Raw genomic sequence first — 17,962 nt, 5'->3', positions numbered from 1 at the left:
CTTTAAATTGAGCCTCCCTGCCTCGCTGCTCTTGTGCCCAACCTCGGGGGCGGGGGTGGGGGGGGCGCCTCGGCCTTTGTTAAGCCTGGTCCTTTTGGTGGGTGGTGGGGCTACCCTGGAGGCGTTGGTGGCAGATGGGCTGAGCCTGAGGGTCCCCTGGGGGGTGGGGGGGCAGCAGAGGGTCGAGGGGATCGGTGACATAGAAGGCTTTTTCAGAAATGGGAAACCTCCGGGGAGGCGGCCGGACCAGGCAGACCACAGGTCTGATGTGTCTCAAATGTTCTCACCGGGCTGGGGGAAGTGGGGAGCCTCCTAGAAGAGGGCCTCCCCCTTCAGGCAGCCCTGCATGGCATGCCCTGCCCCCAGCTGTCCCCCCTGGAATCCTCCCTGGAATCCTCCCTGAGGCCTGGCCACCTCCGCTGTCCCCTAGCATGGCTCTGACATCCTGACCAGGTCACTGCCACACCGTTGGGCCTCAGTTCTTCCTTCTGTCAAATGGCCTCTGAGGCTCCCACCAGCTCTGATGCGTGATGAGTGTTACCATCCACCCTTCTCCACGCTGGCACACAGGCTGGCCGACCTTGTACCCGCAGCCCAGTCGCCATTGTCCCAGGGCCATCGTCCCATTTTACAGGTGAGAGGAGTGAGGCTGGAAATTAAGTTCCTACTGAAGTTCCCACGGCCGTGCTGGCTGTCAGCTGCAGGCCCCCTGTGCGGGGACGCCAGCAGCTTCTCGGGGAACGATTGGGGCTTCAAAGGCAGTGGTAGCCTGTCCATCTGACTGTCCCCTCACTGTGGTGTGGCCCCTCCCTGGGAGCCAGGAGGGGCAGAATCTACAGAGGAGACTGGAAGGTTGGGGTTGGAGATCTCCGGGGGGCCTACAGCCAGTAGCACTGACGTGTGAGGCGCCTGCCCCCAACAAGGCTGGCACCTTCAGGGGCAGTGCCTCTTGTCACTTGGCCACTGGTAGGTCCTGGGAAAGGCAGTGATGTTGGGGACTCGGGTGGGAGGGGGAGTGAGAGTGCGCAGTGCAGGGGGAGCCCGCCCTCACCTCGGCTGCCACTGACTCGGATGCTGTGCTCTGGCAGCTTTCTGTCCAACTCACTCTGGGCCTTGCAACCTCAAGGTGGGCCCCATATGTAAAGTAGATTTGCTGAACTCGAAGTGCACCAAAGGCAAACACCTTATGGAAAAGCCGTGATTCTAGCACAGACCAGGCCGGCGGGCTCGGCAGCGCTGCCCGGGAGGACTTCCTGGGTGATGGAGTTGTCCTCTCTCTGCTGTGGTGGTCACCAGCCGGCATGAGGGTGACGCTCCTGAGCAGTTCAAGTGTGGCTGGTGAAACTGAAGTCTTAATTTGTATTTAGTTTTAATTAATTTCAATATAAAACATGCTCAACTGCATGAGTCATTGGGGAAATGCAAATTAAATCTCCAGTGAGACACCACTTCACACCCACTAGGGTGGCTAGAATAAAAAGACAGACAGTAACAAGTGTTGGAAAGGATGTGGCGAGGTCGGAGGCCTAGCACACTGCTGGTGGGAACGATGGTGCAGCCGCTTCGGAAGACGGTTCCTCAGATGTTACAGAGTTACTGTACGCCCCCGTGTTGCGCTCCTAGGCATTTATCCAAGAGAAATGAAAACCTATGTCCATGTAGAAGTTTGGATATGAGTGGTCATAGCAGTTTTATTCGTAAAACAGGCAAAAATGACCCGAATGCCCATCAAATTATGAACAGGTAAATAAAATATGGTGTATGCATACAATGGAAAATTACTCAGCCACGAAAAGGCATGAAGTACTGACACATGATACGTGAATGAGCCTTGAAAGTAAAAGAAGCCAATCACAAAAGTCGACGTGTTTACGATTCCATTTCTATGGGGTGCCTAGGATAGGCAAATCCACAGAGATAGAAGGTAGATCAGGGGCTGCCAGGGGCTGGGGCAAGGGGAGATTGCTAATGGGTCTGGGGTTCCTTTTGGGGGTGATACAAATGTTCTGGAATCAGATAGTGGCAATGGCTGTACAACTTTACAGATGTACTAAAACCCACTGAATTGTGCACTTTAAAAGGGTGACTTATGCTTTGTGAGTTAGCTCTCCGTAAAATACTGTATACATATGTCCATTTGTGGATCATGGCCGCAATAATATCAGGTAATAATATCTCTAGAGTCAGACCATCTGGTTGGGATCCTGGCTTTATACTGCCTTCGGCAGCTTACTTAACCTGTCTGGGCTTCAGTTTTCTCAACTGTAAAATGGGGGTGATAATTGGACCATCCCAAAGGGCTGTTGTGACAGTTACATGGGCTACAAACCGAAAGCCCCTAGAAGCGTGCCTGGCAGGTGCCGGAGGACTTAGCCCAGTTAGCAGATACTAATATTACTAGTTTCACAACCAGAAATCCCCCAGGGCCCCTTCCAATTGTCGCCCACACCTGGGCCCAGCCCTAGCCCTCCCGCATCCTCCTCCTTCCCCTCCCCCCTTTGCCTGCAGATGGTCTTTGCTAATGTGAGAACTGTTGCCATAACAACCACTCCGCTCCCATCAGCAGCGACTTCATTGGAGCCGGGTGTCACGTGAAGGTTCTGGGCAGCATCTCTATGAGAACATTGCCAGTAAACCATGAGGTTTACAGGGCAGGAGAGCAGGGCCTGTCGGGGAACGGGGCCATGTCCCACGGCGAGGCAGGCAGGCCATCGTCGGCAGGAGGCTGGCCCTCTGCGCCCAGGCTGGAGTTCAGGTCTTTAAATGAGGGCAGGCTGAGTACGTCAAGAATCCACTCTCTGACCCTGTAACCTAACGATCAGAGGGAAATGAGGTAGAAGAGAGAGGAGCAAGCCAGCACCCCTCCAGACAGAGCTGGAGGCGGGCACCCTCTCCGGGTCCCCTAGCGCTCGGCGCTGGCCGCCCTGGACCAGCAAGTCTCTCTCTGAGGCACACGGTGCTGGACGTGAAGAAGTAGCTGTGGCAGGATTGCTGTCCAAGCCCTCTTCCAAGTGCAGGCTGAGCCGGGCTGACCGGCCAGCCGTGGGGGCCACCCTTCGCCCGCTGCAGAGAGAGGCGGCCACTCCCCCGATAAAGGGCGGGGCTGGGCACGATGGCGGGTGGCGGGGATGACCCTCCTCCCTCATCAGGCCAGCTTTTGCCTGAGAACACTGCCGAACAGAAGTGAGGCCACAGCAGGCATGGGAAACCTGCTCCACTCTCCAGAGGCACTCCGTCTGCAGCCCCTGCAGCAGGAAGGCCAGCCGGGCCTCCTGAAGCTCTGGCCCCACGTCCAAGCTTGCCGAGTGGAGCCTACGGGTGCCCAGAAGCCAGGCACTGCAGCCTCTATCCCAGCGGGCAGGCTCCCCAGAGTAGGTGCTGCAAAGCCTTGGCTGTTCTCCAAGGAGGATGGAGACAGGGAGGATGTCAGCCCCGGAGCGCAGAGCCAGGCAAAGGGGGTTGTGCTAAGCAGGACGCAGAGGGAAGGAGAGCGTCTGGGCGCTGCCTGCCCAGAGCCTGGAGCAGACGCTGCCTGCCCGGCAGCACTGCGGCAGCGTCCGGCGGCGCCTGAGGCCCGGCAGCGCCCCCTGGCGGCCCGTCTCCGCAGTGAGGCCGCGGCCGGGTGGCGTGGGGAGGGCATCCCCAGAGGAGCGGGACAGAGGGGGCCCCTCAGGTGAGGCCTGGGGATGCGGGAGTGGGCTTTCTCAGGGAAGGGACAGTGCGTTTGTGCCAAGGGAGCAGACTTGAGCTGGAGGCCCAGGACACACCGCCCGGCGGCCTGGCATCGGGAAATGGAAGCCCTGGTTTCGATGGGCAGCCTGTTCTGGCGGCCTGCAGCAAGGCGTCTGGATCTCTCAGACGTTACCTTCTGCACCACGTCACCCACAGAGGGGGCTTGGGCAGTGCAGATTCCTGGGCCCCGTCTCCAAGCTGATGAGTCGTAATCTCTGTGGGTGATACCCTGGCACCTGCCTCTTCAGCACACTCTGGGAGGAGGAAAGATGCTTTTACAGGCTTCAGCCAACAACAGAGCTACACAGCCAGGCTGTCAGAGTTGGTTCGGGCCTTGGGTGTGCCCAGCCCCAACTCCCTTGTTTAATCCACAGAGAAACTGAAGCCCAGAAAGGGGAGGTAGCTTACCCAAGGCCCCACAGCCGACTAGCGTGTGCCCGGAGGAAACCAAGAGAGAACTCTCCACCGGCCCCGAGCCACCGCCCTCACTCTTTTTTTTTAAAAAATAAATTTATTTATTTATTTGGCTGCGTTGGGTCTTTGTTGCTGTGCGTGGGCTTTCTCTAGTTGCGATGAGCGGGGGCTACTCTTCGTTGCAGTGCGCGGGCTCATTGCAGTGGCTTCTCTTGTTGCAGAGCACGGGCTCTAGGCGCGTGGGCTTCAGTAGTTGCAGCACGCGGGCTCAGTAGTTGTGACTCACGGGCTATAGAGCACAGGCTCAGTAATTGTGGTGCACGGGCTCAGTTGCTCTGTGGCATGTGGGATCTTCCCGGACCAGGGCTCAAACCCGTGTCCCCTGCATTGGCAGGTGGATTCTCAACCACTGCGCCACCAGGGAAGCCCCGCCCTCACTCTTCCCTCCACCCCGCCTCACACTTCCTCTTGGCCCAGTGCCCACTGGAGACAAGTTGCTGAGGGTCTCTGAGCCAAGTCTTCTCACTCAAGCACAATCAAAACTGTCGGGGATCTGCAGAGACCCCTGCCTGGTGATTCTGGGCCAGGGGAGACCCTTCGTGCCCCCTTTCTGGCCCCTCCTGGTTTCCTTTCCTCGCCTCACACAAGCACATGGCCGGTACCTTGCTTTGTCGTCCTGGCCCTTTCTGGGTGCTCTGGGGCCACTGACTGCTGGGCTCCGGGCGGGCACTCGTTGGTTGAGAGGGTTCAGGCTTCTCCGGAGCAAGGATGGAGACCCGGGAGCCCTCGACAGCAGGAAGCACGGGATTTGTCGCGCTGCAGGGCTCTGTGACAGCCGCCTCCGACAGTATTGTGACTTACGTGGGGGGTGAGTGAAACGACGGAATTAGTAAAAGAATAAACTGTCCCCGCCCGCACGGTGGTGAAGGTGGGAGCCTCTTGCACGGAGGGCCACTCCGGGCTCTTTCCGGGGCCTCTGGGCTCAAAAGGTGGTGAGGAAAGGAGTGGGGGAGTGGCTGGAGGTGAAGGAGGGTCGCTGGGCTCTGCCAGAGGGCAGGGAGGTTTGTGTGCAGGGTCCTTAGTCCTCTGCGGTTTCAGCCCCGTGCCAGCCTCACGCAGGACCGGACCTTCAGAGGCCAAGGCCCCTGGCAGTCCATCTAGGGCAGGGTTACTGGCTTTCAGAGTCCGCAGAACCCGCCTGGTATGACCTGTGAGCCGTGAGCGGAGACCTGGCATGTGTGGGGAGCGGGGGTGGGCCCACAGTGCCCTCCCGGGCTGGACCTTGAAGGTCATGTCCTTGAGCAGAGGAGAGGGATAAAAATGAGTCAGACTCCCAGAGACATGGGGCTCCATGTCCACACAGAATGATCATCCACAGACACTGGTTGTCATGTGGTGACACAGACTCCCAAGGATCTCCTGCTAAATGTTGTTCGGGAAGGGGACCCCTGGCTAGAGCCGGAGATCACTTTGTCAGAGAGAAGTTTGTGTTTGTAACTGGCTCTTATTATAATGGTATTAGACTTGCGTGTACAAGGAGCCCAAACTGTGATGAATTTTAGAATTTAGAGAAGACTTGGACGCTACCCTTGGGATCTAATAGGGTCAGGAGAGATTTTTTCCTTTCTTTTTGGGAGTTGTTGAGAGAGAGGGGATGTGTGTGAGTAGGATGCTTAGTCCTGCCTGTCCCAGGTCCTTTAGCCTGGATTTCTAGGTGGATCTATTCTGTACTGTCTTAGTTAGTTTATGCAGCAGTCACCCCTGCTGGTGACACACCTCCGTGCCGATCGACCCCAGGACAACACAGAGCAGCCAGTCCAAGGCCTCCGGTGCAGGAGCCCTGGGCCAGGAGCCCACTGGCCCTGCCACCCCCGACCTGGTGACGCTCCCAAGCCTTTCTTCTCTGGGCTGGAGCGATGTGCTTTTTCTCCCATTCACGAGCTGCTTCTTTCGAGCTCTGAAATGCCGGGACTTGAAAATCTTCCTCTTGAGCCACTTCCTTTCCTCCTGTTGGTTCCCACCTGGTGCAGCCACTCAGAGCAGGAGCCAGTCTCGAGGCTGGACACAGATGCAGTCCTCTGGAGGCCCTGCCCCAGGCTAAACTGAACATGGGCTCCAAAACGCAGTGCAAGTAATTAAGAGTTCACCAGGCAGTTACAGCGGTTCACCTAACTGTCAGCCAGTAATTAAAGCTGTACAGAACTTGGGGAAATTTGACTGCTGAGTCCCTCCTCCTTCCTGCAGGCCCCTGAATCTCTTGGGGTCCTTATCCTCCCGCCCATTACGTCAGGTTTCAGATCACAGGCCGAAGAAGGGCCCTGAGGCCCAGCACTTCCCACGACTGAGACGGGCTCGCAGGGACTGGGGATGAAGAAGTACCATCGCTGCAGTGCAGGGGGAGGTGGGCCTGGTGACCCCTCCGCGTGTGAGCGAATCCCAGCGGAGAAGGTGGGGTCCACCTGAGCTGCACCTGCAGGAGTGGCACTGCCACCTGCAGGTGTCTGGGTGCGCCCACCTTCCGCCCCGCCCCCGCTGTACCTTCAGACAAATAAGAGCTGCCTCACGCAGAGACCCTCCTGGGCACCAAGCACTTGAGTCAGCTCTTTAATTCTCCCGACAGTCCCACCGGGCGGGTACGCTATTCTCTCCCTTTAATAGAGCGGACAACTCAGAGGAGTGGTGAGATGCCTCGCTCCAGGTCAGACGTGCTGGGAGGGCATGGCCAGCACCTGCCCTTGGCCTTGCTGCCTCAAGCTCTGCGTTCCCACCACCGCACCACCCGACGGCACGCCCCGCCTCCGGGTCTTGGCCGTTCACGGCTTGCCCTCCGGAAGCCTGTTCCCCTGGTTCTGACTCCAGAGCAGGAGGAACCCTGTTTGCCATCAGCCTCCCAGGGTGGCGCCCGTCTCCAGCTCCAGTGACCCCTGTGCCCCGGTCTTTTCCTTCCACACCTGCGGCGGGGGACACGTCCACACAACTCTCTCCGTGCACACGTCTTTGGGACGGCAGAGCGGAGTGTGCGTGATTCTGATGCGAGGGTTTCCACAGACTGCCAGCTGCACCCTGGGGAGGTGTGTGTCTGGAGGCGTGTGTGCGTGTTTGAGGCCCCGTGTTGTCGTGGAAAGAACAGACCTTTGGAGTCACACAGACGTGGGAAGTGCCTAGTCGTGAGCCCACCACGTGGTGCACACTCAGTGAGTGGGTGTCGTGTGCATTTGCACGAGTGTATGTGTGTGCACACGTGCACACCTGATGTCAGGTTTCCTTGGTGGCCGGTCCTTACCCCAAGGACTCCTGATGGGGACAGCTGGCTGTCTGTGGTCTCCTGTGAGAAACGCCGCCCCCGCGCGTGCTGGGAGGATGCTGTTTGTGGCGACTGTGCGTTACCGTGGTGACGGCTGGGTTGCGGGACTCTTGCGTCTTCTGAGCTCAGGGACCACACACATCCTCCCGGCTGCTCCATTTGCAGGGGGAGGCTTGGAGCAGCAGTCCGGACAACTCGTGCTCCCCGCCCCACCTCCTTGTCACCCCGTGACTGCTGGGATCCCTACCCTGCCTCCCCCCAGCCCTGCTTCTCACACCCATGTACATGCACGCGCACACACACAGGCACACGTGCACACTCAGGCATGCACCACGCCCTCCTCTTGCTGCTGGACCCTGTCCTGCAGGAGCTGAGAAGCCAGACCCCCAGAGGAAGGCTGTGAGGTGTGTCCTGATCAGGGCCTCCAGCCCAGGGGAGAGGTGTGCTCTGTGGCCACAACAAGGACCCTGGTGGGAGCTGAGACACACTGGAGAGGCCCTTTTCCTCATTTGCACGAAGGTACCGCATAGACTGGGAGTGTCCTGAGTGCATCCCTGTCCCACACCGGGGCCGGAGAGGAGCTCCTGGGCTCCCCCCACCGCCGCTCTGTTTCCTCCAGCCTCTCCCCCATACCCAGACCTGACATTTGACAGACGCATGGAGGCATCATGACTCAGCCAACAAAACATTGTCACAAAGTCACGTGTGCCCCGGATTACCTCCCCGCCCCATCTCTGATCCCTGGGAAGATGGTGGGAAAGGGGTGAAGCTTGTTATGGGTTGGGGGTCAGAGGTGGGTAGGGTGGGGGGATGAATGCCTTTGCAAATGCAACTTATTCATATTTTAAAGCTAAAAATTTAAAGACTTGCTTCTGGGGTCAGGGATGTGAATGTCAAATTGCCCTCCTCCCCCCTACCCCCAACGCCCGGCCCAGGCACAGGGTCTGCAGCTCCTTGAGCCACAGAGGCCTTCCCTTACATGCAGCTCAGTCCTCTCGTCCTGGAACTCCCGCTGCACCCCCAGAGATGGGCCTGTCACCTGAGGATGTGGACACAGCCAGACTCTCAGCACCAGCTGCACCTGAGCTGAGCCTTTGACGAGCAGGGCGGCATGCCCGAGATGGCCACCAGGGGACGCTGCTGGGGCTCGGAGGGAGCTGTGGGGTGGCACCTCTGCAGACTATCCAGGCCTTGGGGCAGAGAGCAGAGCCAGGCCCCCTAGCTCTGTCCCCAACTCTTTCCCAGCCCTGTCCCCAGCCCTGTCCCAACTCTGTCCCCAGCTTTGTCCCTAGCTCTGTCCCCGCCTCCCCCCCTGCATGCCCACCTACACCTGGGGCGGCAGCCTGATGCCACATGTTCTTCATTGATACGTTTCTGCACCTCCAGCCAATCGTCCCCCCGCCCCCATCCCTGACCTCAGCCTCCCGTTCCTCCTGTGACCGTGTTGGGCTGACTCACTTCCAAGGACTCTTGTGGCTCTGATTTGGGGCAAGTCTAGGAGACTTTGGGGTAGTCCTGCCCCACTCTACCGGCATGGAATGAGAAGGCTGCTCTGTGAGTTAAGCATTTTTCCCCTAAAAAAAAAAAAAAAAAAAGACGTCTTCCTAATGGGACACGTATCCATCCATTCTTTTTTTATGTGTTTTTACTGTGGGCTCATCCATCCATTCTAGAGACGGTCCCCGAGCAGCTACTCTGTGCCACCACTGGCTTGGTGCCGGCGGTGCCGAGATGCCCTGTGATCGATGGAAAGAAGTGTGAGCTTCTTCCTGGACTTGACTGTGCCCTGTGCTCCATGTGAGGCCTGGGACCCTGTCTCCGAGGCTCAGTTTCTCCTCCCTGAAATGGGGCAGCAGCGCAAAGCTCCCCCACGTGCTGTGAGGCTCCACCTCGCTGATGCCTGCCTGGGGTTGGCACACACGGTCTCCAAGTCACCCCTGGTCCCCTCCTCTCGAGGACCGCTCACCCCTCGGAGTCGTGTGCACCTCTTCCCTCACCTCTGCCAAACCCATGGAAAGCATCGCCCTGGCCCAGAAGCCCCCATCTTGGTCCCCATATAGGCCTTTTAGGACCAAGCTTTAAAAATATACGTACACAGACAGGGTCCCTGTGTGTTCTCCACACCAAGCCATCATTACAGCCACGGAGCAGCTCACACGTGACCCTTGCCAGGATAAACAGGCACTGGCGCCCACAGGCGTGCCGTGCGGAGACCTGCCCTCCTCCCTGCCAGCTGCCCCCAGGCCCCCAGGGAAGGGAGGTGGCTGGGCTGGGCGTGGAGCCGCTTCTCTGGAAAGGTGCCTCCGAGGCTCTAGGAAAGCTGCCTGCAGCCCTCACCCTGCTGACCAGACAGGCAGGGCAGCCGCCTGCCAGCCGGCCGGACTTAGTCTTGGGGAAAAGTGCCTCCTGAAGGGACTCAGAAACGTCCCCTTCGGCAGCTAATAAAGCTGCACACTCCTGCTGGGTCTGGGTGGGGGAGGGCCCGTGGGCTTTGGGGCGAGGACCCCCAAGGGTCCGGATCGGGGGGCCAGTAGCCTGAGGGGTCAGAGCTCTGGGGTTTTTTCCGTTCCTTTGCTGTCATCTCCGTGGGTCTGTGACTCTCCCACGGGTTGTGCCTTTGAGGGATGCAATGGGGGATCTGCCTGCATTCAGTGACTGTGGGTCCCAGGTCCCGGATAAGCCGTGGAGCAGGATGGACTCTGGTGTCTGCTGCATCGAGGCTCCCTGGATGGACTGGTGGAGGGAAGGGGAAAGTCCCTGAGTCTTTTCATGCTCGGTACCCTCAGGCTTTCGGATGCTTCCGCCCTGGGAAGGCGATGGGGCACATTTCTGTCTGCTGTGGTGGAGTCTCCTCTGTCCAGGCTAAAGTCCTGCCTGGAAACCAAGGCTGGGTTCCATGACCCAGATCGTGCGGGGTCTGCAGTGGGGCTGCACCCACACACCCTCACCTGGGCTCACACCCCTGGCCTGGGGTCTGGATGCCCTGTACTCAGCCCATGCCCCGGAAGATGGCTGCTCACTGCCCCCTGCCCGCCGGCGTTTTGGGAGCTCTGGACAAACTCTCCCCTGGACCCCAGCGGCAGACGCTCCCAGCCTGGGGCTGGCTCACACCAGCTCCCAGAACCAACCCTCAGCCCCTCCCCCTGACTCTGGGGTCAGCGACATCATGTTGGCAGCCGCACAGCAGGGCATTTATACCCCAGAAGCTGGCCAGCACTACCCATTTGGGCATCCCCACCTCCGAGAGCCAGTTGTTAAACATTTACCAACACATCTCCAGAGACGGGGTTTCAGGCAGACCTTCCGGCTGACCCTGACCGTGGGGGCCTGGGCCGGGGCATCTGCTGGGAGAAGCGGGGCCCCCCAAAGTGACGCCAGGCTGGGGTGGTCTCGCGGGGCTCTGGGAGGGCACTGAAGGCCGGTGCCTGCAGCCCCTGTCCAAGGCCGGGACGTCAGGACTCCAGGGCATGTCCAGGGCCCTTAGGAAGGCCTGAGAGGCAGACCCTCGTGCCCCCGGGACCGGTCCCCTGGGGATATGGTCACCTGCCACCTCCCGGCCCAGCAGTGAGTCCTCTACACTCATCCAGCTTCTCTTCTCCCCACTCTAGATCCGGAGTCCCAGAGAAAGAGGACGGTGCAGAATGTCCTGGATCTACGACAGAACCTGGAGGAGACCATGTCCAGCCTGCGAGGGTCCCAGGTGACACACAGGTGAGAGCCAGCTGCCCCCTCTTTCTCCCATTGTTGGGGGCAGGGCCTGCGACCTTGGCCCGAGCATGCAAGGTCGCTGGGCGTCCAAGCAGTGGCGCTCAGCCCCCGGGGCCACGTCCATGTGTCCACAGGAGGAGCGTGGCCTTGCCGAGTGTCCGCTCCTGCTGGAGACTTAGGTCTCGTTTCATTAAGCTGGAGCATCGTTGGAAGGGGGATGGGAAGCAGGAGCCACCACGAGCCTCAGGCTGTGATCTCCCACGTCCATGTCCCTGCTGGCTGCCCGTCTCCTCGTGGTCACAGGGGTTATTAACTACCCTTCTCTTCCTGTTCTGAAGCTTCCATGTGCCCTTCCCGACACCCAGCATCCTTCTTGCCCTTCAGCCGGTGGCCAGCACTGTGGCCCAGGTTCCATACCACGCAGACCCCCTCCACCTGCCCCCCGCGAGCCTCGCAGCCCCCGCCAGGACCCCTCCTGCAGCATCTCCCTGCCCGGTGTCCTGGCCTCAGGCTCTGCCATGACTCAGAATTTCCCGCGCTGGCTCCTTGGGCTGCCTGGATGAGCTCATGCTGTCAGCTCCAAGGGGGACAGAGGGCCGGGCTACACCCCAGGGGGTAGAGAGCAAACAGCCAGGATTGAGAAATCCTGGGGGGTGTGGAGCAGGAAGGTGGAGAAGGGGCCTGGAAGCCAGTTCCTCCCCATCTCCTGGGGTTGGAAAATGAGAGCAAAGTTGGGATCTAGGGGCAGTGCGAAAAGGGCCTTTCTTAGCCCAAGTGTGTGGCCAAGTTATATGCAGACCAACTTTACATACCTCCAGTGACAGAGAACTCATTACCTCTCAGCCATCCCTTCCTTGTGGGGTTGGTGTGACTATGAAGTGGAGCTGAAGTCTGGCCTCAGTGGCTCCCACCCATCGGCTCCCGTTCCCCTGCTGAGACGCCCTTCTCCTTCCTTCCCACACTCTTTCCCCAGCCCCAGCCCATCTGGACACGCAGCCCTTTGCTCCCAGACATCTAAAATATTTTACATGATGAAGCAAAGCCTCTTCTCTCTGGGGTTACCTCTGCTCGGGCCAGCAGGACCCCGACTAGTGATGAAAGGGATGTGATCAGGGAGGGCTGAGAAAAAAAGTGGGTTGTGGGGCTCCGGGAGGCCCTGGGACTCAGGTCCCTCTACATCTGTGTCCAGCCTCCAGCCCTCCCAGCCCTGAGCAGAACCCAAGTGGGACAGGGGTCTGGCTTGGCTTGGCTCACCATTTTAAGGACCCAGTGGATGAAATGTTGAACGTCCTCCTTCCCCCCAGACAGGGAAGTTGTTGGAACAGTGCTCAGCACCAAATCACCCGCCAGCCCCATCCCAAAGAAGGCAGCAAGAGCTCCGTTCCTGAGAGGGTCACACCCCAGATGACTCAGCCACAGGGAAAGGGCAGCCGCAGCAGCCCCGGCCTCCTGTTCCCCTGCCTCTGAGCCCCCAGCCCCCCAGCCTCCTGGTGCCCCGACCTCTGAGCCCCCAGCTCCCCAAGTTAAGGCACCTTGACCCCAGGCAGGCTCTGCTGCTTTCTGCTTGGGGGCAGAGTGGGAAGAGGGAGGCCAGAAGCCTTTTGCATAAAGTTGACTGGTGTGTGGGCAGCGCCTCGGGCCTCTGGCTTCTCTCTCCCTTTATGGGAAAAGAACCAAGAGCCCTGAAGCTGGTTTTTCTGTTTACTGTGGACCCAGAGCCACTTCCTGTCTTAGGCTTTGGTTTATATTATTCCTGGTTCACACTTTGATAGCCAAAACAATGATTCCCTGAATTTTTACGGCTCTTTTACTTATTAAAGTGCTTTCCATCAATCAGCCCTTCCCTCGGCCCTGGGAGTGGACAGGATGTGTACACATGCCCTGAGTTAGAGAAGGTGCAGCGGGAGGCTCCGGAGAAGGGGTCATGTGCCAGAGTCGCACGAGCTGATCAGGGTGGCTTCTGCGTCCAGCGAGCTGAGAGCCCGGCCGGCTGAGTGCAGGACAAACACAGGCTCTGTCCTGGAGGAGCTTACAGTCCAGTGAGTGTGTCCAGCAAGGTTATTTTCACCCTGCAGCTCACAGGCTGCCTCTAGATTCAGTTCCTTTTCAGAAACCTGTCTTCCTATCGTACTTCCTCTATTTCCCTGGCTTGTTCCCCCGCAAGGAGAGAGTCTGGGTCGGAGGGCTGCGGCCGGAGAGGAAGTGAAACTCCCCCCTCAACCCGCTCCAGGCCCACCATGCCCTCCACCCGAAAAATAGTCCTCCCCAGAGAGAAGCAAGACTGAAGGGCGGAATCCAGGACTGGAAATCAAGGACCCAAGTTTGAGCTAGAATTTCCGCCACCGACTCAGAGGTGTCTGGAGGTGTGTTTGGGGATAGAGGGGAGCAGTGAGGTCGAGGCCGCGAGCCGGGAACAGAACCGAGGGACCTGGCGCTCGGCACACCCACACGCGATGCTAGTTTTGCTACACAACGGGCTCCCCTGAAGCTCTCCATCGTCCCGTCACCAGGGCCGTCATTGGCCTCTTCCTCCTGCTCCTCGTCTCCTTGTCACGGTCAGCTCGTTTTTACTAAGCCCCTACTTGCTGCACAAGGCCCGGTACTGAGTCTCACTTTAAGAACTCGCCTGCTCGTCCGTCCTGGGCTCACCCCCGCCCACGCGGTCTTGAGTGCCAAGCACCCGCCAGGGCGTGCAGAGGGCAACCCGCCGCGGTGAGCGAGGCAGGCTGCCCCCCCCACCCCCCAGGACCACAAGCGCCCAGGGAATTGCTATTCTCCCTGAGGTCCGAGTCACTAGAAGGGGAAAGTACCCAGGGTACCACACACAGGAGAGACAGGAAGCCCCAAGGGGAGAAGCTGGGTGTGGACCAGGCCAGGAAGCCTGGTCACTGATTTCCCTGCCCATCCCGGTCCCCTGCTCACCCACAGGACTTCTGCAGGGACCACCATCAGGGTCAAGGCCCATACAGCTCCCTCCGGTTTTTGATCAAAAAATAAAACCGTGTTTTCTCAGGATTGACAGAGACAACTTTGGAGGATTTTGTTATTTTCAAGGAACTTTACAAAAACAAGAATAGAAAAATCAGTGTCTCACTCCATCTGACCCCCTAGAGTGACTAAGAAATGGATGTGTTTGCAGATTAAAGATTCCTGAGCTCTAACTCAGCTTTCCTTTGCCGCCCAGCTTTCTTGGCCCACAGATCCCATCTCATTTATTCAACCCTGTCTGGCTCTACTTAGGGCAAGCCACTGAGACCCCACCTGTGGTTGATTTGGGCTGGCACCACCGCTAGGCTGGGGGGGGGGGGATTGTAGGTCTCTGCCTGTCCAAGCAGCCACCTTGGCCCCTGAGGGAGAGAGGCATCTCCTTCCCCAGCTCCAGACCCCCTGGGCTCAGGCCATCTAGCACTGACCTGCTTCCCTGGCCTGGCCGAGCAGGGCCTGAGGCTTCACCCGCTTCGTCCACTTTCCCACGTTCTCCCCTCTGTCCAGCTAAGGCCGCTCTGTTCTCTGGTGAGGTTCTGCTGCTTCTTCCGATGCCCATGCCTTGGCTGGGGCTAGTCTTTTGGGGACCTGCTGCACATCTCAGGTTCCCAACGGTTTTCCTACACGCTCCACACCCCACTCCTGACTTTGCTGTCTCTGGTTTGGGAAGCAACTAGCCCTGAGTTCACTAACAGAAAAGAGGTGCTAGACTCCCTGAACAAAATGAATGATCGAGGCCTTCCACTCTCAGGTGACTCCCCCAGGTCTCGTGGGCCCCTTCCCGTTCATTGCACACCTTCTGTATACCAGGCACTGTGTTAGGTCTTTACAACTCTATATGTGATAAAGTAGCTACTATAGTTTTATCCCCATTTGACAGATGAGGAGATGGAGGCTTGGCAAGGTTGATGACTTGCCCCGGCCCCCTGACTAATAAATAGTAGAAAAGGATTCAAACCCAGGTCATATTATAAAATCTGTGCCCTTACCGTGTACGGGATTCCCTCCCTAGCGCTCACCGGCCTCTTCCTTTGACAGTCTGAGCTGACACACCTCAGGGCAACATACACCCTAAGAGGCCTCCAGGAGGCCCAGGAGCTCGGGCAGGGGGGCAGAGGCGGGAGGGCGGGAGAGTGGAGGGAGGCATTACAGCCGCCCGAGGACGGGGCTCAGAGCGCTGGACTGGAGAGTAACCAGTGCCCTTCCGCCCACCCAGCTCCCTGGAGATGACCTGCTACGACAGCGACGACGCCAACCCCCGCAGCGTGTCCAGCCTGTCCAACCGCTCGTCGCCCCTCTCCTGGCGCTACGGCCAGTCCAGCCCGCGGCTGCAGGCCGGGGACGCGCCGTCGGTGGGCGGCAGCTGCCGCTCGGAGGGGCCACCCTCCTGGTACATGCACGGAGAGCGCGCGCACTACGCACACACCATGCCCATGCGCTCCCCCAGCAAGCTTGGCCACATCTCGCGCCTGGAGCTGGTCGAGTCGCTGGACTCGGACGACGTGGACCTCAAGTCCGGCTACATGAGCGACAGCGACCTCATGGGCAAGACGATGACGGAGGACGACGACATCACCACCGGGTAGGAGCGGCCCGTGGGCAGCTGGGGGGAGGACAGTCCAGCGCGCGGACGCCAGAAGGGTGGATGGACCCCAGGGAGGGCGAGGGGACCACGGACAGCGCAGCCCGTGGCTCCCATAAGGGTGGTCGGACTTCGCCTCGGGGAAGGAAGCTGTGCTGTGACAAGGAGCCAGTGGGGGGCCTCGTATGGGCGGTCGAGAGGCTGCTGAGGTTGGGCCGGGTGGGGGGGGGGGCGACGTCTGAGGAGCTGATTGCTCAGCGAAGGTGCCCCCTCATTGGCCCCTGCGGCTGTCATTCTGTGGCAGCCCCGCCCTCCACCTGGTCACCGCCCCCGACCCGCTGGTGGTCTCGGCCCTGGAGGATCCTTGTGCTGCACGCGTGCACGTGGGAGGGCCTGACCTCCCTATTTGAGAGTCAGGGTGACAGGGCCCCTTTCCCTCGAGGGACTACTGAGAAGAGAGGCCGAGGGCGTGTGTTGGGAGCGCTGGAGAGCGGAGCGCAGGACTAGCTCTGCTTCCAACGCCGGGTCCCGACCCCTGTCCCCACCCCACCCTGGCCCCCTTTCTCCTCCTCTGGTTTCTTCCTTTGCAAACCTCTGCCAGCGCTGCAACTTCCGAGTCTGACCCAGACTCGGAACGCTTCCGTCAAACCCTTCTTTCCCGTCTTCCTCTTCTCATCTTTTTCAGCCCCATAGACAGGGTTGGGTTTGTGGAGCAGCTTGCTGGGGGTTGGGTTTGGGGAGCAGCTTGCGGGGTGGGGGGGCAGTCTGGGACGTGAGGGGAGAGGACAGGAAGAAAGAATTGCTAGGGACTTAAGGGTCCAAGAGCTGAGACCAGAGCACTGCACAGCTTCTGGAAGCTCTCAGGCATCTCCGGCTGGCTCTACCTCCACTCGCCCTTCTTGGTTTGCTGGGCCCTCCCAGGGACCACACGGGTAGCCACAGTGCCCCTCCCCACCCCCCTCGGAACTACCTCTCCCCAGTAAACAGCTCGAACTGGAAGGGAGTGGAAGGTAGCTGAGCTCCAGGCTGTCCACTTCTCCCCACCCCAGGGATGTACTGGGAGGACCGGACCTGGCAGGGCCTGTTCCGATGACAGGCTGCTTTGGAGCAAAACAACTGACTCATGAATGGGGTTGTTTACTTCTTGTAAGTCCCAGGGGCCGGCCCACCTCTTGCTCAGATCCGCCAGCATGGGGCTGGGGCCGGAGACAGTTGTCCAGCTCCTCGTGGGTGCAGAGGCTGTGCTAGGTGGAGGAGAGCCTGGCGTCTCATGCTGCTCTGCACAGCCTCTGCCCCAGGAAGCCCTTCTCCTCCTCTGAGGAAGTGTTGGGTCCCTGCCCTCTGACATCGCCCAGCTGGACAGGGCAGAGAGCTCCCATGTCCAGGACTCTGCCTTTGGAGAGACCCCAGTCTGAAGCAGGTGGTGGGACCTCTGGCACCTAACCAGCTGTGAGCTTGGGCAAGTCACTTAAGCTCTCTAGGCTTCGGTTTGTCTATCTGCCCAGGGCAGATAACAGTAGAACTTATCTCAGGGTGATGATAAGGGTTAAATGCATTAATTACGTAAAGTGCTTGGGATAATTTCTGGCTCTTTGTAAATGCTCAATGCTTGTTAGTTTATTTTTATTGCTATTATTACCGTTACTATTGTTAAAATCACCCTCTAAAGGAGGGGGGGTACTCCTGCCCTCTGAGGGTCCCAGGCGTGCCCTCAGGGACTGGGCAGTGCAGCAGAGCCCCATCAGAATCGGCAGCAAGGACAGATGTAGCAGCAGCTGGCCAATCCTGGGGACATAGATTCAGGGGTGTGTGGGTATGGAGTGCTGGGCGGGGGAGCCAGGAAAGACGCCCTTTACCCAGCCTCTAGCACCTTTTCTTTGTCCTCTTCCCTCTGGACAGTGTGTGTGCTCCTGAATCAGTGCAAAAGCAGAGTTCACTAGACTGGCATGGATGGGACCTTCCCTCCCTGTGCACTCATGCCCGTCAGCCCTGGGGAAGCGTGGGGTTCGCAGGGAATACGGAACAGAGTGGCGATACCCACAAAGTGGACCTCACTGCAAACTGCAGTGCTGGTGCCAAGATAATTTCACGTGAGTTTTTACGGTCAGTCTGCAATTAGCAGCAACTCTCAACGAGCCAGTTCTAAGGGGGCTCCGGCGTTAACATCCCCGCCAGGACTGTCAGCACACCCATCCTTCAATGCCCTTAAGCAGTCAGAGTTGAGGGGAATCCATTTA

At 59.0% G+C, this 17,962-nt stretch overlaps 1 protein-coding gene across 4 annotated transcripts in view; it reads left to right on the top strand.

The window, feature by feature from the left end:
- The window catches only part of NAV1 (neuron navigator 1), a 211,974-nt gene that overhangs the window by 115,999 nt on the left and 78,013 nt on the right, over nt 1-17,962 (top strand). For all 4 annotated transcript variants that reach the window (XM_061187265.1, XM_061187262.1, XM_061187264.1 and 1 more), the window contains 2 exons: nt 11,059-11,161; nt 15,360-15,725. In XM_061187265.1, the coding sequence (XP_061043248.1) occupies nt 11,059-11,161; nt 15,360-15,725 (469 nt within the window). The remainder of the gene's footprint in view (nt 1-11,058; nt 11,162-15,359; nt 15,726-17,962) is intronic.

The sequence above is a fragment of the Eubalaena glacialis genome, chromosome 3 (assembly GCF_028564815.1).
Source record: "Eubalaena glacialis isolate mEubGla1 chromosome 3, mEubGla1.1.hap2.+ XY, whole genome shotgun sequence".
Lineage (NCBI taxonomy): Eukaryota > Metazoa > Chordata > Mammalia > Artiodactyla > Balaenidae > Eubalaena > Eubalaena glacialis.
This window is presented reverse-complemented; position numbering and strand designations above follow the sequence as displayed.